The 23,583-nt window shown below is 42.1% G+C and overlaps 1 protein-coding gene across 1 annotated transcript in view; it reads right to left on the reverse strand.

The window, feature by feature from the left end:
- The window catches only part of LOC136707144 (cadherin-2-like), a 133,841-nt gene extending 111,993 nt beyond the window's left edge, over positions 1-21,848 (reverse strand). Inside the window, exons 1-2 of the mRNA XM_066681061.1 lie at positions 21,623-21,848; positions 17,566-17,674 (exon numbers count right to left, since the gene is read on the reverse strand). Of these exons, the coding sequence (XP_066537158.1) occupies positions 17,566-17,674; positions 21,623-21,679 (166 nt within the window). The 5' untranslated portion in view covers positions 21,680-21,848. The remainder of the gene's footprint in view (positions 1-17,565; positions 17,675-21,622) is intronic.
- Between the last annotated feature and the right edge of the window lie 1,735 nt (positions 21,849-23,583).

A 23,583-nucleotide genomic window follows, 5' to 3' on the forward strand; every position in this document is an offset into this window, starting at 1 on the left:
CTTTGGTAGAATAAACATTCCACTGCAGATTGTTGATGTATTGTCTGACAAACGCCAGGCCGCTGTTCCCTTCCTTTTGTGTGTTTTTTATTCCCCACTTCACACCTACTTATGAGCACACGCAGAAAGCCAGGTCAGCGCTGCTATTTCTACTCACTCTCATTAGACGCAGAGGTCACGCAACACATCTGAAGAGCACTCTTATTTAAATCAGCTAAAATAAACAGCGAGGCTAGGATCAGGCTGTGGCAAATCCAGGGACAGAATCAACATCCACACTGGCAAAATGGCTCAAAAACATTCCCCACCTTCATCTTTTCCAACTCTAACCGATAGCCGGCACTCTTCCAATCACCCAGAAGGCCCACACATTCTTCCAACACCATTTCCAACCACTGCACAGCTCAACACGCTTGGAGGAGAAGACTTACTGCCCAGGGCTGGATCTCCCAAAACATCTTAGCACAATTATCACTGTTAAATGGTAGTGCAAGTATCACAATAAACATTCTCTCACTCTCTCTCTCTAACAAGCTTTTGGAAACTGGTCTGTGATCGTTGGTGACAGCTAACTGACACCTGTCTAAGTGATGGAGGGAGAGGGAGGGTCATCCTACCCTTGGGGGATGGTGATTTCCACATGTCAAAGATTTTTTTTTTTAATTGTAAAGTGCACAAGGCTTTTTGACCCATACAAGGACGTGAAAAAACGCAAAGGATATAATCTATCATTCCTGGAACACTACAACAGACACCAGGGCACTCAATTTACCCTCCACCACCTGCCCTATCACACACACAGACAGATATAGTGCCCCCAGGTGCATCTCCAAATCAAATAACCAACAAAGAGGCTTCACTAGCAGGAGCAGGAGCAGACAAGCCTCATTTTCACTTTCTGTAAAATTAGGGTTTGCAGTAAGAGCGTGTATGTGATTGGATTAGGGAAGACACAGATGGTGCTTTACCACTGCATGGAACGTACTCTACTCAGCTCTACTTGCTTCTTGGATCCTTGGGCAATGAATATATATATATACACATACATACATATTCATTCATTCATTATATGTAAGCGCTTACCCAATTCAGGGTCGCAGTGGGTCCAGGGCCTACCTGGAATCATTGGGCGCAAGGCGGGAACACACCCTGGAGGGGGCGCCAATTCTTCACAGGGCAACACACACAGTCACACATTCACTCACACACTAACAGCTACAGAAACTTTGGAGTCGCCAATCCACCTACCAACGTGTGTTTTTGGACTGTGGGAGGAAACCAGAGCACCCGGAGGAAACCCACACAGACACAGGGAAAACACCAACTCCTCACAGACAGTCACCTGGAGCGGGAATCAAACCCACAACCTCCAGGTCCAGGTCCCTGGAGCTGTGCATTTAAACCTCTTCAAAAGACCACAACACCATGTTACGTGTGATATGACCTCTATTAAAGCTTGGAGACTTTATGGCTACCTTTTTTTCCTTGAACTGCACTGGTAAAAATAGTTCATTGCAATTTATGGCAATAAAGCTACATTGAAACTAATTAATACTGAACTGAGAGAGACAGAAAGAGAGAAAGAGGGGGATAGTAGTTCTGAAGCAGCTTTGTACATCATATACACAGAGGTAATATATATCAGCATCAGACAGTTGTGCTGAAAAAGTAAAGCTGCTTCAGAAACCATGTGACAGCACTTTAAATGATCTGAAGAGAAGAAAAGTGCTCAGTGTAGAGTTTGTTATTTGTCATTGCTATGCTATGCAGCAGTGAAGGGTAGGTAAATAGAGGGTAATCCCCACCTCACCAATCTCAAATCGACTCGCTTATGTGGGTCCAGTGGCACAAAACCCAGACCAAACATGTCTAGGCCAATTGGCTACAACCACGGTTAGAGGTGAATTGTGTAGATTGCTATTTTTCGCTGAACCATCCCTTTAACCATTTAACCACAGCGCAGCACAGGTGTCGCCTGAAAAACACGGCTGATATGATGGATCACGTGAAGTGTGCTGGGAGTGGGGGGTGGGGGCAACGCTTACAGCAACAGCTATGGCTCACTGAAGTCCCGGCGGGCACAAACCTACCTGCCTCGTGGGCCCGGCCGTGCTGAACTGGGCTAATTATATGCCAAGGACAAACGCCAGAGCCGAGGAAGATAAAAATAAAAACTGAACGTGAGGCAATGAGCCTCACTGCGCAATGTCAGCGTCACTCAGGAGTTCTCTACTGGTGATAAAGGGCCGAGCTGATACCGGTGTGGTGAGCGAGAGAGGAGACAGGCAGCCAGGACCAAGGTGGAGGGTAGGGGGAGGGTGGAGAAGCTCATTGAAGCTAACACTAACAGCTTTATCAGCACTCGGGCATTCCGAATGTCCTCGGCTGCCTAGGCCCCAGACGGGATGACGATGTGCAGACTACCTGCTCCGATAAGGAACGATGGCAAAGAAGGTCAGACGTGAATAAAATATCGCTTCTTTCCAGCAGCGCCGCAAATCCATAGCCTTAAAAGGAGACCCTCAATTAGTCACGCACCGATGCGCTTGCTTCTCCACAGTAAGCACATTACTATTTAATGGTTATGATATGGGTCTGGCTGCAACATAGAGAATTCACCCAATGTCTTAAAATATTGGTGACCAGCCCTAAGCAACGTCGTGTCATGTGATTTTCATAAGATCCCGGACATATATCAATGAATATGTAACATGCTTTCTTTCATTAAGAGTCATCAATGTTTAAAGGAACACTAGGTAGTATTTTTACTTTAAAATTACAGCTTCAATATCATTGAGAAACTTCACGGACCTGTAATAGAGAGAATTATTTTCACTGCAGAAACAGCACTATGTAACTGTAGGAGATGGGCACACAGCACCCGCCCCCCACCTTAATTTTAAGACAGTGCTGTTAATGTACATTACATACACACCTCAACTGTAGGGGGAGCCCAGGAACAATACCAAAGAGTGTTGCTTTAAATATACACCAAACAATAATATTGAAATGACCTCCTTATTTCTACAGTCTACTCTACTCTCTGAGCTCCACTGACCATTTGTAGCTCTACAGTTACAGACTGTAGTCCATCATCCATTGCAATGTATACTTAGTTTACCCCTCTTCATTGATCAGGACCATTTTTTTAGCTGGTTGGTCATTCTCAGTAAAGAATGGAGTTTTCAAAGCCTCCAGTGTCACAGTCCTGTGTCCACTGATAATGGACTAGAGGATGACCAACACAAAGTGTGCAGCAACAGATGAGCTACTGGGGGAAACAGGTGTCTAAGAAAGTATACAGAGCAACAGATGAACTAAAGCCTGTAAGGGGAACTGATCAAACTGAGGAACATACTTATGGGAAGCTACAATGTTCAAATTCAAACATCAGTTCAAGTTCAATATCAATGGTGTAACACTGCAGACGTATCCTCAGTGCTACACCGAGACCTCATCTCTGGTTAAGACTTTCTAATAGACGCTAGGTCATAAAATTATATGAATGTCTTCGTGAAGTGCAGCGGCGTGATCCATGTCACGAGCGTGAGGTACGGTCAATAAACCCCTCATTACAAATGTCAATCTATTAAAAACACAGCTTACCGGGATGGATTGGAAATGAAAAAGGAGGTTATTTTCATGTTATGCTACAAGCCTCTGGGGTAATCACATAAATATAGTTTCACGTTGACACTCAGAACGTGTTGTTTACCTGCAGTGCACTTCCTGCGACCAAGATGCATGGCACCTCAGCTCCTGTACTGTACTGTAATGGTGTAACATCTGTCTTTTTAAAGGCGAAATAAAGTATAGGTACATAAAGCTGTACGGACCATGACCGCAACATCTTAACAGATGTTTCCTCTGGGAGTATGACACAATAAATTCCGCAAATGGAGTCCTTTAAAACTTTAGGAATCAATGCCACAATCACCCCAGGTCTATACCGGGGTGTAGCAAGGCAGGAGGATAGTACTTTCAGTCCCTTTCCGGTTTCTACACCCAGATTGTGGCAAAACTCAGCACTCAGTTATGGGATTAGACACTGGGTTTTACAACCAGAGCATGTCAAATACCTTCCCACTCTTTTGGGTAGCGTACCTCTTGGTGAGAGATCACTGACTGTTGGAGATGTCTCTACAATCCACTCAAAGTGGTCATTTTGACGAATTTCCTGACATCTAGACCATTCTTACCAAGCTGTTAGTAGAAGCTGGGAGCAGCAGTGTTGTGAATGAGAAGCCTGTACTGCTACAAAGTGGAACTATATCATTTCTATCGACAACTCAAGGTAGTGTTTGGGATTCAACGATGGTCGTGTTCAAGTATGAAGGCCTTGTGGTGAACTCTTCAATTCTTGTCTTGGCTGTGGAGCAACACACTGCCCCAGCTACTGGTGTGAAGAGCTGGGGAGCCCATACGAAGGACACTAAGAGCACAACGATATGTGAGAAGACAGCCTATATGGGTTGCCTCTCGTGGCAGGGCTTCCAACTGGAATTTTTCAGCAGGAAAAAGCTCACCCACACACAGCAAACTGCAACATTTCATCGGCCTGCCCGGTCACTAGATTAATTCCAATCCAGCATTTATGGGACTAGCTGGGACACCAGCTTCAGCAACCTAAGAGCGTGCAGGATCTACAGGCCCAGCTGCAACATCTAGAGGTAAATGTGCCACAGGATGTCATACAAAGCGGCATGCTTCCATGCCCCACCGTATCCAATCTAGAGGCGTCCCAACAGGGTGTACCCAGTAAACAAGGAACGTCCCTGGACGTTCAAAATGGGTCTAAAAGTAGTCTGTCCATCGAGGACATATTTTAAACGTCAATGGACGTCCAAAATCCATCTTAATAAGTTAGTTACGTGGTGACCAATCGATAACGTCAGTGGACGTCCAAAATGCGTTTTATACAAGTAATTTATTTCGGGACCAATTATTTCATTTTCAACCTTAAGAGAACGTTGATTAGACGGCAGTCATTAAGTTATTTCAACGTTGAATCAACGGCTAAATGTTTACTGGGACTACAATTGTACAGTTTTCCCCAATAACCTTATACTTTTACTCAAATATTGAATTCATTGTATTCATTAAATTCACACATACTGAGTTTCATTACTTTGGTGCCATTTTTTTCCCAACAAATAGATACAGATAAGACTTCAAGAACTCGATTAGAAAATAGAGCAGGCAGGATCTTAAAAACTGTCTGATGAAAATAACAATTCAAAAAAAGGCTTTCAACAAATCTTTCAAACATTTAGCAATTAGAGAGAAGCAGAACAATAAAGATGTTTTTATGTCAACAGCACTGAAACTGATTCTGATGCTAAAAATAAACCTGACACCAGCCCTCTATTAAAGGCTGATATCACACACAGAAGACAACACAACATCATGGGAATCTGTCCATCTGCGCGGTAATGGCAAGGGGCAGTGTCGGGAGAGTCCACTGAAGGACAACGAGGATTTATCACATCTCAATCCAATGAAGAAGCAGTGGCCTGCTTCTGAACATCCATCAGAGATTTGGAACGTAGCATTCATTACGACATATTGATCAGACCAAACAGAGACCCTGAACTCATCGATCCGCTACCTTCTCGCTCGAGAAGCAAAAATCACAGCTTGCGAGACCAAAAAAAACAGAGTGCAACGAAATGCTAGAAGGATCTTGGCAGAAGTGCTGTTGTAGCGTTCTGGCCCAGAAAGCCAAATCCGGTGGTAGAGGTGGGTGATCCAATGATACTCCATCATTATTGAGATAAGACGGACCACTGTGGAAGCTTCACAAGCACTGAACCACTGCATGATTCATTAGAGCAGGGGGGAGTCCTGCAGTATGTGAAGCATGCAGTCAGTCTGATTCACAATGTAGTCAGTAATTCATTGACCAATAGCATGCTTTAACAGAAAAAAAAAAACTCTTCTGCTTCAAGGAACACCACATATGATCTGGTATATGTGCTCCGGTGCTCCCCCTACAGCTGCAGAGTGTAATTTGGTAACCTACCCTCCTTCAGAACTTACATAGTGTGGTTTCTGCAGTGCTGAGAACAGAGTAGTAGTGACAGAGGCTCTTTTCACATTGGGTCATACCTACAGCATAGACACAAACCCCACACCGTAGCCTGAAGAACTGTGTGTGGCATTGATGCGGACCTCAACGACTGTGATTGGTCCACAGTCAAACATGGGTGGAGTTGAACGGAGAGATTGCAGACAGCAGTAAATACATGTTGAAAGATTTCTTCAGATACTGGATGTCTGGATGTCACAGGACTGAATAAAAAAGACCAAACAAGGGAAAAAAAAGTATAGACGTCTCCAGAAAAAAAATACATTGGAAAAAATTGTGAGCTTTGTTTATGTTTCTTTCCTGGCACTGCATGTAAACTACACAATTCACAATAGCATAGGGCACTGGCACAGGCTACAGAGTAGGCTCTGCATAGAACCAGCCTTTACAGGTCTGTGAAGCATCGCAAAGCCTTTGAAGCTGTAATTTTACTACCTAGTGTTCCTTTAACTGATTGCAGTGCAGTACAGTGTGTGAAAAACTGAAAACTACTCTCTGTCCCCAGAGTTTGTGATGGCAGGTTTTAAAAGTGGCAACTACTGGACAGGGTCTCTGTGTCAAAATATTGTGAAATTGTGTATCACGAAAAGGTCTTGACCTACTGTGATATGATATTTCTGCTATATTGCCCGCCCCTAGCAGGGGGTGCCTTTAGCTAGATCAAAGGAAGGAGTCGGGTGTGCTTCATGTCCGAGCGAGAAAGGGAGTGAGTGAGAGTGAGAGAGAGGGAGAGGGGGAGGGAGAGAGATGAGAGAGAAGACACAGCAGCTTCACCAAAGGCAGAAGCCACTCAAGGGAGGAGCCAGGCTCAGCTGAGATCAGCCGCTGACTCAGTGGCCTTATCGGAAGCTCTGTGAAGTCAAGTCATGGATCTTGTTTTCACCACAACATCTTTTCGGAGCGCCACATTCGGAATCAAAATCAAATCCTCTCCTGCCGATACAGCCGCGGTTTCAAACCGCTGGAACGTACGAGGCCACATGTGCATCATCCATCCGTTTAGAAATCGGTAAAGCTTGACAAAGAGGCAGTGCAGGCAGACAAAAATCCCAGGCCCAACTTGACCAAGCCTTGTTGTCTGGGTAACCGCAGTCAAACCATTACCCTAGGTCAGGGTGCCATGTGATTTAAGGCTACTGCATGTCTAACAGCCCAAACAGAGGTTGCACTAGTTGGAGAACATCGCTCAGAGGCACATCCTGATTTACACAGTATAGGTCACTGAGGGTCAGCCTTGGCCAAACACACTAGACTCTAAATCAGGGTTTCTCAACTCCAGTCCTGGAAACCTGCTGCCCTGCACTGTTTCAGATATTCCCTGCACTAACCCACCTCATCCAGCTTATTGGAAGAGATTGGAAATTTCTTGGGAATAGTGCAGGGTACAGGGTCAAGACTGAACGGGAGACCCAAGCTCCTTATATTATAGTAGGGAAGAAACTGATATGGATACTGTGAGCCGACGCTAAAAATCCTGCCATTTTCAAAATACAGTCAAAAGCCGTATTCAAACTCTATTAGGACCCAAGTAAAATATGTACATTAACTGAGCTTGAGCAAGCTGGGAACCAAAGTCAGGGTTAAGGTAGCACCAAGCTAACGAAGCTGTACTCTGACAGCAGTCAAAAAACACATTCATACCACTGCATCTTCACCCTACTTCCCTTTACAACAACATTTCCAGTAAAGGCACAAATCCACATGAAATCACAATGACTTCAGCCAAACTGAGCTTTAGAACCTGTATATTATGGTGTAGGAGCAAGGCCTCGTGCAACCTCCATTTTCGGTCAGTCACCAATAAACTCTTCTCACTTGCTGTTTTAAAACTACATCATTTATAGTCATTTTTCATACTATACAACAGAAATTGAGAAATAAAATTCTTCAGATTTGATTTGTGCACATAATATATCTCCATTAAACACGTTAAAGCAGTTGAAATTAACACAAAAATGAGAAAACCTTAAAAATATCTCGAATTTGTTGTTTCCCAATCCTAGTCCTTGAGTATCCCACTCGCATGTTTTCCCTACTCCCAACATGCCTGACTCAACTCATCAGCCAACAGATCTTTAATGAGTTTAAAACAGCCTACTACAGCAGGGAAAGTACTAAAACGTGCAGTGCAGTGGGACTCCAAGGCCAGAATTGAGAAATACTGCTCTACTTTAGTTGACACAGAAAAGGCTCAGCCATGCTTTGACAAAATGAGATTGTCCTTTTGGATTGGTCTGGGACTGAGCTTAGCCTGTCCATGGAAAGAGGTGGTCTTTAACCAATCACATGGTTTGCATTTCATTTGGTGTGTGTGTGTTTGGTGTGTGTAGGGATCCACTTGCTCTTTCTGGTCATTCCCACACACTCATTTGTGTTGGATACAAAGCCACACTGCCTGGATCCCCCAGAGGCCCTGAGCAGTCCAAAAATGCTCAACTGTGGCTCGCCTTAATTAGGCATTGTACCACAGCCTTTTTAACACCCTTAATAGTAATGGCCTTTTAACCATGATGACTATTTTTCATTTTAGCCCTCGTTATAGACTACAGCCTTAGTGGAAACGAAACAGGAGCAAATCTAGACGTTGAGACTGCAATGACATTTTGGGGAAAGTTTAGAGGCTACAGATTTCAGTGGCTGTACCCTCTAAAAAATGATGGTTCTATGAGGGTTTTTTATTAAAGAAAATATTTCTAAACAGAACCCTGAACACTTGAAGAACCTTTTTGCATGATTAAAGGGTTCACTGCATCATGAAAAGGGTTCTTCAGATTATTAGCAATTCCGGGGGTCAAATCGCAATAACTCCAAGACACTTTCTAAATTCACAACATGCGCAATTTAATTTGCTTTTCCAGAGTTTGACCAGTAAAAAACTATGTAAGAGCATATAGCTTCACTGCATCACTGAAGGCTCAGCGGCTGAGAATATGAGACTGCGTGCCCAAGCAATGAGAACGTTATAAACATGCTGCTGTGAAATGTTTCAGCTGATGGTAAGCAGGGTGTGGGTATCATCACAACATCCCCTCAATATAAAACCTTCCTCAGTAGAGCTTGAATGTGAAATTTTCAAGTGAGTGTTCCCTGCATGAGAGCGCGTTGACTTTGCTTGTTTCTACCACATTGTGTAGCCAGTCGAGCGTAGATCCCCACTTACAGATTTGACCCTGACTATGAAGGTCTCACGCTCAACATCAGTCTCTCTCTCTCTCTCAAAGCACTCAAAAACAGGGACGGGGACAAGAATCCACATTTGGCCTTTTCCTTCACACCAAGGAACCCTTCATTAGCAATAAAAATGCGAGCCATGAAGAAGGGTGCAGAGGGAAGAAAAAATGAAAGCAGGATGGATGGCTTTGAGGGGGTTGGGAGGTGTTGGGGAGGTTGGGGGAGGGGGATCTGGGTGGTGCCATGAAAGTGTATTACGTTCAATTAGGCTTTGGGGAATATTCATTAACCCAGTTTTAGGAGAGGAGAGTCAAGGCTGCATAACGGCCCAGGCTGAATCATGATGCCATGGCTAAAAATGAAAAGACATTTAAAAAAGGTAGGCCATTACATAGCATCAACCAGGGCATTAGTGGGAACCTCTATCAGAAACTTTTAAAAATAGCCAGGGCCGAACTGGCTGCGAACAGCTCGGAAGTGCTGCATGAAACTCTCAACGGCTCCCTCGGCTTTACAGAGATTTCCGCTTAAAGGAGCACTGCGTAATGGTTTTAGCTTAAAATTACAGCTTCAAAATCATTATGATGCCTCAGTAGCTTGTAATTGGGAGAACGGAGCCTCAGTCACTGCACTATGTAACTTTTGGAGAGGGTAGGAAATCACCCACTTCCCTCCCACTCCCTAGTGATTTCAATATTATTGCTTTTAATGTTATTGATATTAATACTGAGCTCAAATTATTAAAAAAAAAAAGAACCTTAAATTAGTGGTTCTCAAAGTGGGGGGAGCACACCCGCCCACCCTGGGGGTCACAGAGGTATTGTAGAGCTGAGCACAGCAAGGCAAATAAATGTGATTACGTGTCACTTCTAGTAATTCCGTGATAAGAGATTTTTCAGTAACTTAGAATTTTTGTATGAATCGCAATGTTTAAAATCAATTCCAATGGAGTCTGGAAGCAGAAGCTGTGTATGCATGTGTCAGAGCTTGGGGGCTCAAAAAATTCTCATCTACAAAAGGGGGGCCAGCAGAAAACCTTTGGGAACCACTGACTTACTTTTCAGCTGAATCATTTCACCATTTCAGCACTGGAGAGGTTGAATATGGGTGGAGTGGAGCATTGTCGTAATCGACAGCTTACATGTAGCCAAAAAAACTAAATTCAGGGCCAGCCCTACAACCATACATCACTAAAACCTCTGTAAGTCCACTCAGTCCACCCCCAGGTCTCCATTTATCCATTTAGAATGGACTTAATACAGAAAACATCAACGTGTCGCACTGTGTTGAATGCTACAGTCAGCCATTTTATACCACAGACATCCTGTTGAAACTGTGGAGGACTACTAGTGTTTGTTAGCAATTTTAGCCTCATAGCTCCAGCACTAAACTACAAAACCTGTCCTGTGTGATCACTTACTTCTGGAACTAGTAGAGAAATTATGTAAACTGGACTTTTGGCCATTCCTTTAATAAGAGCAACTAAAAGGAGGCTATCATGCTCAAAATACTCACCCTAGAGGAAGCTATACAAAGCTAACAGCAGTAGCTCATGTGAGCGAGTGCTATTTCAGGCCAAGTTTGTTACAGTATCAAAATCTCTTCAACATTGATCACAAACAATTGACAAATTAAATATACCATCTCCATTTGTGCCATCTTTAATATTTTGACTCGGCATCAAAGCTGTTAACAACAGTAGTGAACTTTTTACACAGCCTTGCGACTGTAACTGGAAAGCAAACATCCTCCCTTTTATGTTAAACCACTTTTACTGCACTCCATGGCCATAACTACATTGTTAATAATCTATTTACATATATTCGTGGCCAGGATTCAGATCCCTCGACCAATCAAGTCCTTAATTCCAGCTGAAAGACTTAAGCAATGTTCGCTCTTAGTGAGATGAGGTTTTTTAACACATGGAACACGCCACCCCGGTGCTAAAATCCTGCTTGACGGAGCAAACGAGCAACGTGCATCCTCACACACGTGCGACATATTTCCTGACCTACTCAGCCGAAGCCCAGTGGCCCAACGATAGCGAAGGGCCAGGTACGAAGAAAACAAACCAACTGCAGCATGAGTGGCTCCAGAGTTATTTCACTCATTATTTACGGCCTTGAGGCTGCAATTAAGCAAAGTAATGAATGTGGCCAGGCCCCCCTCCTCAGACTAGCCTGGCATGCTATTAATCCCACCTCACGCAGCTACCAGCCTCTTGGAAAAAACTTGAGAACACACACACACACACACAGAAGACTGTTAGGAAAATGCTTGCACTGCATCTTAAAGTATCCTTTCATAAATAGTATTTTGGAGATTCTACAGAGATATTTGCATATATATAAAAACAACAAAAACATCAACTGTCTTTTATTAGTATAAACTCTGAGCTCTACCTGTTTTTTTCTGTGTGTGTGTTTCATTTAATTTTCTACCATTTAACAATAACTTACTGATGATAATGATGGTACAACTGTCATAGTACATTTGTCCTATCTGTTATCTGTTCAATCCAAAGAAGGAAGAATAGAAAGACTACTGCAGCTGGCTTAATGTTATGGCACAAAAGACAAGTAGTACTCAATAGTGCAGCTACAACACATTCATTTATCACATCTGCTGTCAAATACTGTAGGTGTTTACAGTTAGTTTTCAGGCTAAGTGGCTAATTTGGTTGCAAAATATCCAAGCTAGTAACATTAGCCCCATGTTATCTACAATACAATGTGTGATCAGTTCAATATTCAACATCAATAGCAAGAAGCTCAATGATGTATTTAATGGGTCACCTACTAGTGTAATTGACATTGTGCTGTCAATGTAATGCACTCATGCATATTAACACACGCTAGAATATAACATGTTAATCTTTTTATGCTAATTAATTCAATGCTAAAATGTTCCTTGAAACTTCTGCTCAGCAAATTACAAAATTCTAATTCAGAATGATCAAAACTACTCTAGCCTGTTTATAAATGTACACCATGCTACATATTTATCTCCCTCCCAAAACTACAAGGACGTACAAGCATTTTTAAATGTATTGTTGTGATTACATTTTTTTTAATCAATAGACACTACTAATATACACTTATTTCCATTGTGTTGATCTATGATTTGATCATTGACTCTTTTCTATACTTCTTAAGAATGACATTTTTAAATAATGGATATATAGGAGTGACGTTGTGATTAATCACAGCATTTTTTAAATCATTAATTAATTCATTATTTTTTTATTGATCGACAGCCCTAAATGTAATCTGTAGCATTAAAAAATTACATTTTTCAAATTCACAAACTCAGTCTAAAAGTGTCCATGCCTTTAGCAGAGTACCATATGGAGTACTTTAACAGGAGACTTTCCCATCTTAACACCACTTTTGTTTTTTGGCAGACTGGGCTGAGTTCCGTACGGCTGTTCTGGCCACTGTGTGGAAAAGTTGGGCCCTACAGGGGGCTGTCATTAGTGGATGGTGTTTCATTAGCACAGCCTCTGGCGGTTAGCTTCCCTGTTGAGCTGAAAGACAGAGTGTTGCGCTGACGCTAGTGCCCAATGAGCATGGAGAGGAAATGAGGAAGAGGGGGATGGGTGAGCATAAAGACATGCTTCTATAATTATCAAGTGTCTTTGAGGGCAGATCTTGGACCGGGTCCATTCTGTCCATGTAATTAGCTTCTTTAGGATACAAAAGACAGAAACTGATCACAGATCAGCATTCTTACTGGGAAATCTGGGAAATAATGGGTTGGGAGGACGAGGAGAGTGATGAGGGCTGAGCAATCAAAGAGAACATTGACATCTAGCAGCCCAGAGCCTTGGCTACTGGCTGATCCTCCGACAAAAGGTGACGGCAATGTGCCCACATTGGAAGAGAGCGAATAGAGGGGGCGTGGCATGGGTTGAAAGGCCAAAGAAAGCAAACGGTGACCTTCAACCTATGTCATTCTCCTCCCCCACGCACTCTCTACAGTCACTCTGCCCTTCCCCCTCTCTGTCACTCTCCCCATGACTACCTCGCACTCTCCACTAGCTGCGACTTCTCTTCTGAAGGTGTGAAATCCCACAGCACCTTCCAAGGCTTTCGGAGAGGCTCCTGCTCTTTGAGTCCCACTGGGAAACGCACCATCTTTCACCGTGAGGTGCAGCTCTGTTTGGAAGTGGACTCTAATCAAAAGCAGGACTGAGGAAAGAGCTCACACCATGGTGGGGGTTCTCTGAAGTGGCATTTGTCCATATAGCACCCACAAAACCATTAAGAAGCAGCTGTGTACATGCTTCATTCGCATCTTCATTTACAACTGTCAAACAGGTCTTTGCCACTTGCAACTGTTACCTCGGAAATGAGGGCCATTCCTGTGGCTGACCATTTGGGTTCAAGTAACAACATTGGACACTAAGAAAAAAACACCAAGACAAACTACAACAATGCTGTTTTCAGATTCACATCAGACTGCACAGACAGCATCCCTTTCCCAATAATAGAGCGTGAGCAAAGTCAATTATGCAAAATAGATGTGGTGTCAATTGTTTACTTATAAACAATAGAGCTCTATCCTTTATTCATTAGGGGAATCACAATACAACATATTGTATCATTCAAAAAGTATAAATCTCAGTTCAGTATGCATAGGTTTCCAATAACACACTCAACAGAGGTGAGCAAATGAAGTATTTAGTATTGCGTGAAGTATAATAATGTCCCCAGTCAGGGCAGGCCCTTCCTCTTTACCTCAAAATCAAAAGCATTGAGGATTATCACATTCCTTGTTAGAAAAACATTGGATCTTCATTATACTGTAATATAGGGCTAGGCAATTCATCGATATCCAGAATGTTTAATCAATCATTGGTTTTTGTTGTTAATTCAAGTAATATGTCCCCTAGCACTATATAGCACTACTCCAATAATGTATTCAAATTTTGAGCTATCAAAACAAGACAAGCAAGGCAGGAATACACCCTGGAGGGGGCGCCAGTCCTTCACAGGGCAACACACATATTCAGCCCACATATTAAGCACACTTTTCATGCAACCCCACTGGCTGGGAAATATTCAGACACTCAACCACTCGCCACCATGTCACATCATTACACCACATGGTCATTCCAATCTTTTCTAACTGCCACTGGATAAATACAGTGTTCCGAGTTTTCTGGCTTTTGGTTTTGTAGACCAGAAATGAGTGGAAACTGCATAAAGCTTTGATTAGTGGATTAATCAAGTATGGAATAAGCTTTTGAGTAATAACAACCCAAACTAAACATGTATAATAATCTACAGATACCAATATACCAAGCTGATACCAAAATGCTAACACTACCTTTGAGAGTTTCCCATCTTTAAAAACCACTAGGCTTTAAAGTGGGCTATTTTTAAATGAAGCACTTCACGGAAGATGAGTATCTGAAAACAGCCTTTAAAAGTAGTCTGTAATCTCCCACAGGAAGAAATACACAGCTAACAACAGCCCATCAGGCAGCGTGAGTGGCTGCTATTTCAGGTCAGGTTTGTTACACATTTGGATGAGATTTATTTTTTTCTTCCTTCCATATATTCTGGTATCAGTCCGATGCAGACACCTGTTATCAGGTCAGCCCTGTGTCCAGCAAAATCCCACTTCCCTTTCAGGACATAGCTTTGCATGCTTCAAATGATCCCTCTGACCAACTGGTGATAAAAAAAAAAAAAAAAAGAATTCCTTTGGATCTGTCCCCAAGAAGCATATTTAATGGTTTCCTCAAGGGTCAAGCAGAATGGGTCGCTTGGAGGTGACTCACAGAGCTTCACCGTTTTTTCTGTGAAGGAGATGCTATTCAACAGCGAGAGAGGAAAAAAACAAGACCTTTATTCCACCAAGCCACTTTGCTAGGTACTTGTGATTCTGCTACTCTTCCATCTCCTTTTATGTATTTTGATGTCAAGAGGCAGCGAAACAATTACTGGAAATGCAAAAGGTGCATCACTCCTGGCCTCTAAAGCCTCTTACACTGTGATGTGACATCAACAGGACAGGCACAAAAGCTTTTTATCCACAGTGATCCAAAATACTCTGACACTGCAAACAGCAGGTGTTATGTCCATATGAAAAAAAATGTATATATGTTTTAAGACATTAAGGTATCACACATTCACCCAGTCTTCCCTGGCTATTTCACACAGCCAATCCTGTGGGAGAACTCCAGAGCATCCAGAGGAAACCTGCACAAACACTGGAACAACACACCAAACAGTGACCCAAGGTGAGCATCAAACTCCAGCCCCCGAGACCGTAGAGATGTTTGGCAGCAACACTATGTAGCGCCAAGGTGCTGCCCTGCAATCTAGATTCAGTACGATTGTGGCCCAATAAAAACGATTATACTATACTACAACCACCATTTTCACTGATCTTCCATGTTCTCAGTGATGCTGTTAAACATCTGATCACCGTGATCTCATCATCCAATCAACACGCAGCTACTGCATCTAGATATTCATCACATCTTTTGATGAGGATATATTTTAATGCCAAGGGATACCATATGAACGGGAGTATCTGCTGATGCTACAGGGCACATTATTTCTGGAAACAATAGCAGAAGGACATCCAGAGAACCCAACAACAACAGGGATAATAATAACTGTAACTAGTTATTGAGTTTCCTGAAGCAGATGCAGGGACAAACACATCAATGAGTTTAAATTTGTCAGATAAACAAAAGCAAAACGTCCTAAAAGAACCTTATTTACAACATTTTCAATATTTTCGATCCCTTCCACAAGTCATTTTCCACAGTGAATTTGGAGCCTGTTCCTCCGAAAGTAACGTAAGTCAACGTTACACGTCTATGGAGCAGAAATAGAGCAACATCCTCAACCCCTTTTATGCTTTTCAGTTCTGAGGCCTCCATCCACCATCCACACGCCTCCATGCTGTTTCTCTGCTGGGTCTGGGAGAACAACCGAGGGAGAGCGCTCCCGAGCCAGTTCATACGTAGACACTTAGTTTGTTTCCCATTTCCTGAGCTAGGATTGGGTACAAACACCAGACCTTTTTTCCAACATGTAGACAGACAGTTTTATAAAACGTGTATTGTATTTATTAAAATGTAAACATCGACTTTGAACATATTAGAAAACCATATATGGTCAAAACAAGAGGTAAGCAAACAGATTCTTCCTTTAACTGCTAACAATTAAAAACGGGCTGATTTACTCAGAACAGCAAACTTGATGAGATTACCCCCCACCCCTCCCCTTCCTTTTTTTTTTCTCCATTGTTTTTCTGTCTGGCATCAAATGTAAGAAAGTGGAAATTCAGCAAAGGCTCTTCAAAAAACTCTTTGTGCGAGTCTATGATTAGAAGCAGAGCCGAGGCCCTCCAGATTTGGACGTTTATTGGCATACAAACCAAACAACATGGCTTTTAAGCCCACATAACAGCGCAGCTAATTGTTTAAATATGTCTGAAGCTTGTTTTCACCCACCATAGCACAGAGCCACACACATGGAGCTGGGAGATACACGTACGCTCACACAAACTGTTCTTCTGCCAGACCACAGCACCTTACAAACAAGCAGCACACATGTCCACATATACTGAGAACACTTGATAGCTTCCTTCTTTTTTGTCTTGGTACGTAACCAGTAACAGAGCAGCATGGCACGTGCAGACACACACACACACACACACACACACACACACACACACACACACACACACACACACACACACACACACACACACACAGCCTAGAGGCTAAATCCATATGAAACATTTGGAGCTGATACTGAATTGGAACGCTGCGAGGCTAATACCTGACAATACTCTCATATGATATTGAATATGTTAAAAATATCATTATATAGAGGGAGAAGAACCATGTTGGATAGTGACATCATGAATCATGAATCAACCTGTCGTTAGGTTTCAGTGGAAATTTACAGGAACATAAAAGTCTGGCCTTGAAATGATAAGAGTGGCCACAAAAATGCACTTTTTTTTGCTGATCTCCATTTCAAACACACAGAAACAGAGAAATAACATGGACAGTCGCGCAGTCTCTAGAGAATAATTTGACTAAACCACTGCCTTCGAAATTTTTATAAAGGCTGGCATGTCAGAAGACGTTTTACGCTGGTTTTCCTATTGTTATTTCCATTAGATTAATATTTTGTGCTTTATCAGCTTGGATTTTGTTGATACTGTCCATGAAATCACACCTTTGTCAAATATGATTGGTCAGTGGAACCTGAAAACACACACACACACACACAGAGACACACACACATTCAGTTCAGCATGTTTTTTTTTACCGGTGAGCAGTGGCTGTCCCTCCAGAAGCTTTTCGGGTAGAGGAGCATCGTACACATCTTCAGCAAAGCCTGGCCGGCACAGTGGGGGGCTTCTGCCATGTGTGCCAGTCTGCAGAAAACACACACACCGCACACACACACATATATACAGTGACTCATCAGTCCACAATTAACATTCCCCAATCCTCAGACCTTCACCCCACACACAGCCACACACACGCACAAAGGCAGCACCTGTTTTATAGCGGGACAGAGCGAGTGCAATTAGGGTAATGAGGCCGGCGAGGTTAAGTGTTCTGCTGGGAAGCATGGCAGGAAGGCCAGAACAGGAGCCGTTTGTTTTTCACTGAGGGTGAGCTTGTGCAAAGGCCAGTGATCGATCGGCAGCTCAGATCGCTTCAGATAAATGGCTCCCTCTGAGCAGCCGAAGGATGGTGGTCAGAAACGCAAAAGAAATCCCCCACCTTAAAAAAAAAAATCAAAAAAGAAAATAATCTATGGTCCTGACACATCTGAGAGATCTGAAATATGAAGCTATTTATTACCAGTGAAGTTCATGTTCATGTAGCGATACGCGTGTACTATTTAATTCTTCTAATTCTTAAAAGGTAACTTCTATGATTGTGGGGAAACACTGTTCTCTTGTTTGTTTATGTTCAGAAGCTCCGCTTCTTTTAAGGGGGATTGGTATTTCAAAAAGATTAGGTGCCGTGAGCAAATTCACCTACCAACGTGGGTTTCTGACAGACAGTTATTTTTCTTTAACGTCTCACATAGTTTGTTTATATATATATATATATATATATATATATATATATATATATATATATATATATAAATAAATATTTTTTTTTCAGGGCTTCTCAATATAAGTGATATTCCCAGAATACCATATTGTACCCTCCCCTGTGTTGAACTGGGACAAAGCACCAGTAATTCAAGGGTAGATCCATTTTATTTATAACGACAGAACAGAAGGGGGAACCACAGGAAGCAAGTTTGACTTACAAGGTGAAAATATGTCACTGTTAATTACAATTTGTATTTTTTTTAGGAACAAAGTACATATTAGTGTCAGGAAACGTCTCTAGAAGCATGAGGAAGAAATAATGAAAAGAACCAATATTCAGAAGAAAAATCCATCCTATATCCAACGCTACGTAATGTAGTTCTTATCATTATGACATACCACATAAACTGAAAGAGCAAGTTTGAGGGTTCACACCTTCTTTAATTCTTTACTGCATTATGTTTTACCTGAAAAAATTAAAGCTTCAAAATCATTGCGATTCATTCATTCATTGTCTGAAACCGCCCATCCAGCTCAGGGTCGCAGTGGGCCTGTAGCCCACTCAGAACCACCGGGCGCAAGGTGGGAACACACCCCAGAGGGGGCGCCAGCACCACACAGGGTGCAAGTGTATATTGTCAAAACAAATTAAAATCAGTTTATTCAGTAAATTAATTATCAGATTTATTTATTTTTCACGTTTTTCCAGCTGTACACAGACCCCAAAAAAACAACTGGCGATTTCTTACAGTAATGTGTATCCCTTGGAAATGTATTAACACCAATCCGTTTAATAAGCTGAGATAATTAATATTTACAATATTTAATTATCCATCAAGTAAATACAACAAACAGAGATAGCTGCAACGTCTAATGGCTTACAGAGGCACTCGGATCTGTGAGATAAGCCAATAAGCAAAGCAAAATGTATAAAAGGGTAAGGGGAGCAAATATGTCTTGATAAATAACATAACATTATGACCACCTCTTTGTTTCTGGACTCACTGTACATTCTCGGACCTTAACTGACCACACAGGAGCACTGCGTGTAGTTCTAAAAATTACAGATTGTGGTCCATTTTATCCTCTGTGTACTCTGTTTGACCCCTTTCACCCTGTTGTTCTATGGTCCGGACCCCCCACAGGACCATCACAAAGCTGGTGTAATTTGGGTGGTGAATCATTCTCAGGGCTACAGTGACACTGACGTGGTGGTGGTGTGTTAGTGTGTGCTGTGCTGGCATGAGTGGATCAGACACAGCAGTGAAGCTGGAGTTTTTAAAGCCTTCAATGTCAATGCTGGACTGAGAACAGCATCCAGTGACCACTGATGAAGTACTAGAAGATGAACAACACAAACTGTGCAGCGACAGATGAGCTACAAGTTGGACCAATGAGATAAGGGCGTATAACAGAGCGCACAGACACCGTATTTGAAAACTTTAACAGCGCTGCTGTGTCTGATCCACTGGTATCAGTCACATGTCGTACCACCACCAAATGTCGATCCACCATCCAAATCATACCTGCTCTGTGGTGGTCCTGCCCATTGAAGTACAGGGTGAATGATGGCAAACAAACAGAGCCACAAATGGGCTACTATTTATACATTATATGAAGAAAATGAATCATTTATGTTCAAGTATAACTCCCATCTAAGTATTTAATCACAATTACATTACTTTACAGGTTCATACAAATTCATTTTAAATAGAAGCACCACAGACGCACCTGCAACACTGGTTTAAATAAAAGTTTCAAGCTAACAAACGATAGCTTCAAAACTTTCAGACAGTAGTTTTGTTCCAACAATTCACAGATATATTACCCCGGTACTCCCGAATACCCCCTACTGAACTACCCCCACCACCCTGCATCACCCCCCACCAGCACCAAGGGTCTTAATCCCACTTCTTTTGTACAGACTCACGAAAGAATGCGAGTTCCAGAGCATGACGGCATTATGGGTATTCGTGCCACTTGCCTCTTTCAATCAGCGGAATTTCAATGAAAGCGGAGGGGAGGCAGAACAATGGCAATGGTTATTGCTGAATTAACAGCACACATTACACAGGATACACCCGACACGAGACTAAACTAGCACTCCACACTCTTTTTAGTCATCCCCATGGAAAAAGAGATAGGGGAAATGTGACATATGTAGTCCTAAAGGCATCAAATCAAGCTTAAACATTAACAAAATAGCTGGTCTTGTCTTTGGAGTTGGAATATACAGCATACTATATGTTTGCTGTATATAAAACCAAATGCTCATTTGTTCTCGCAGTAACTGGTCATCCAGGGAGCTCTGGACAAAGGTTCTCACTGATCTACTGGGATTTAGAAGGGTTTTACACCTAACAAAAGTGCTTCTACAGTATTGTTCTCAGAAAATAAAATGGCAAGGGTTATATATTTAACCTGGACAACTTTAAAGACCTTAAAGGCATGGTCGGTTCTTTCTCTTTGATGGAGTACCTGCTATGGTTGTCCAGAGAACCTAAACCAAACGATGCTATACATCGTCAAACGTGATTCTGCCGCTTTCTTTTGTAAAAGATGCACCTCAATTTCCTCAAAAAATCTGCAGAGGAACCCACTGCTTAGAGCTTATTTATTTGGAAAAACCCAACAAGCAATGAGTTTGCACTTAAGACGCACACATCTCCGCTTGACCTATTTTTAAATTTGAACGCAACTTTGTACCATTTTGAGAGCGCTTATGAAACAAGCTGCTGAAAGATTAACTACATTTATAAAAGGCAACGGTGCTCTGGATTGAGTTTAAAGAAGAAAATCTGGAATCCGTGTTTCGGGGGAACGCTGTGGTGGGCGGCCGTTGAGATATTTAACGTATTTACATTATCTTCCGCACCTTCGGTTCTCATCGTCAGTTTGTTGCAGAACTCAGCTCCGCGTGCGGAACAAATAAACTCGCTGAGACCAAAGGCAGAAATTCCCAACTGACACAAAGTTACCCGTCTTCAGCGTGGGGTGAAAAAAGTATTTCAGTGAACAGAAAACATGTGGTCTGTCTGACACGGTACGGACGTGTTCGGAAGGTTTCGTACGAGGTTACATTCGTTCAGTTTGAACTAGAGTAACTGAAGAAATGTAATAAAACAGCGACAAAATAGAAGACAGGAGAGATTGAAAGAGAAATGAGAATTTCACAGGAGAAGAAAAAAATACGTGGAAGAGAACAAAAAGAGAGAGGAGGGGAATTAAATCAAAAACAAGTGATGAAGAGAAAGGAAGTGTTGTTACCTGCAGGGCTGACAGTAAAAACAGCACAAGCGAACCCCGGCCTACGGTGAGGTACATTGATGGACTTTATTGTGTTCTTCCCCCGACTCCTTCCGAATCCGCGATAAATATCCGTTAGGGTTTGTTTACGCGTCCTTCGTAACGAGAAAAGCCGACAGAACAGCACCATGAAGCGGCTTCGCATTCAGCTCTGAGCTCCTCCTCGCTGGTACTGAGGCTGCAACTATCCGGCAAAAGGACGGGGAGGGTAAAAGATCTCTCTCTCTCACTCTCTCACTCATACACACACACATATACACACATACATACACACACAGAGAGAGAGAGAGACTGTCTCCCCCTATGGGCCAAACCTCTGCCCGGTTTTCTCACTAAAGTCAAGCAGTGAATTTTTTGACAGACTCTTGGATACGTCTCAAAACTCTTCGTCTTCTCTAGTCGAGCTATAATCCACCCCCAGAGTCATGAAATATCGGTCCCTTTGTGAAGGAACTCCCCTAAAGTCCCCTAAAGTGAAGGAATATCCAGTGTTATGAATCAAAAGGAATAAATTCGGTTCCTCCATTTTATGATGGAGAAAGGTTCGGATTAAAAAAATTAAATCTGGAACATGGGTGTGTTTCAAACATAAAAATGTAATGACAAGTAAACCTACATATGAAAAATGATATTCTATTTTGCATCATCATGTCTTGTTTTCCTCTGAAAGGAATGTATTCTCAAAAAAAAAGAAAAATGTATTGTAGTATTGTGTTTATTGTATTGTTTTGTTCAGAATCATTTCATATTGTATATTTTTCTAAAGTATCTTTTAGTGTCATTCTTCAGACATAATTTCTGGCTTTCTGGCATTTTTGGCTATATGTGATTTTAAAGCAATGAATACGATTGTAGGGAAATGCATTTACCTCTGGTTTGTTTACGTTCAGAAGCTCTGTGTGGAACAGTATGTTTGAAGAGAAAAATGACTTGTTCGTACAATTGTCTATAAGTTTTTATTCACTGTTTGAATTACCACAGGGCGGCACGGTGGCGCAGCAGGTAGTGTCACACAGCTCCAAGGTCCTGAAGGTTGTGGGTTCGAGTCCCGCTCTGGGTGACTGTCTGTGAGGAGTGTGGTGTGTTCTCCCTGTGTCTGCGTGGGTTTCCTCCGGGTGCTCCGGTTTCCTCCCACAGTCCAAAAACACATGTTGGTAGGTGGATTGGTGACTTAAAAGTGTGTGTGTCTGTGTTGCCCTGTGAAGGACTGGCGCCCCCTACAGGGTGTATTTCTGCCTTGCGCAATGACTCCAGCTAGGCTCTAGGCAATTTCACAAATTTAGAGTTAGGTCCTATCTAAATAATCTGAAACAGCAGAAATATGCCAATTATACCCACCCATTGAGCAGGAATAAAGCAATATCCTAATCTCTTTTTATGATTTTCATTGTTCGGAGGTCTCATTGCTGTTGTTTTTTTTAAACCTGTTCTTTGACACCGGGGTTTCTGAAACACATTAGGCCAGTTCTGATTGCAGGCCGACTGGAGATCTACCACATGGTGAAAACATCTTGTGAATTTTATAAAAAGGTGTTTTTTTATTTACAATCATGAACATTGCCTTTAACATCACACAGCTCTGAATGACTTTGTTTACATTGTAACAGCTTGAGCAAGAATCCTGGAAAATCTGTGAAATTCCTCGTTTAATACGCCTTGATATGTGTGCCATTATTTCAGGGATTCTCTGAAGAAGAAAAACGTACAGCTGCCAGATGTGTGGGTAAGGCATCTGCTGTGAAGTGATTGTGTCTCTCTCTCTGCTAAAACAGTGAATGTAGTTGGATTAAAATATCATTACACTTACTATTGGTTAGCTTCTTATCACTGACATGAGTGAAGATTTTTTAAATTTATTTTTTTATTCATTTTAAAACTTAAAAGTGTAAAACTGAATTGCTCAGTATTACGCAATGACACAA

The sequence above is a fragment of the Hoplias malabaricus genome, chromosome 9, assembly GCF_029633855.1.
Source record: "Hoplias malabaricus isolate fHopMal1 chromosome 9, fHopMal1.hap1, whole genome shotgun sequence".
Taxonomy (NCBI): Eukaryota; Metazoa; Chordata; class Actinopteri; order Characiformes; family Erythrinidae; genus Hoplias; species Hoplias malabaricus.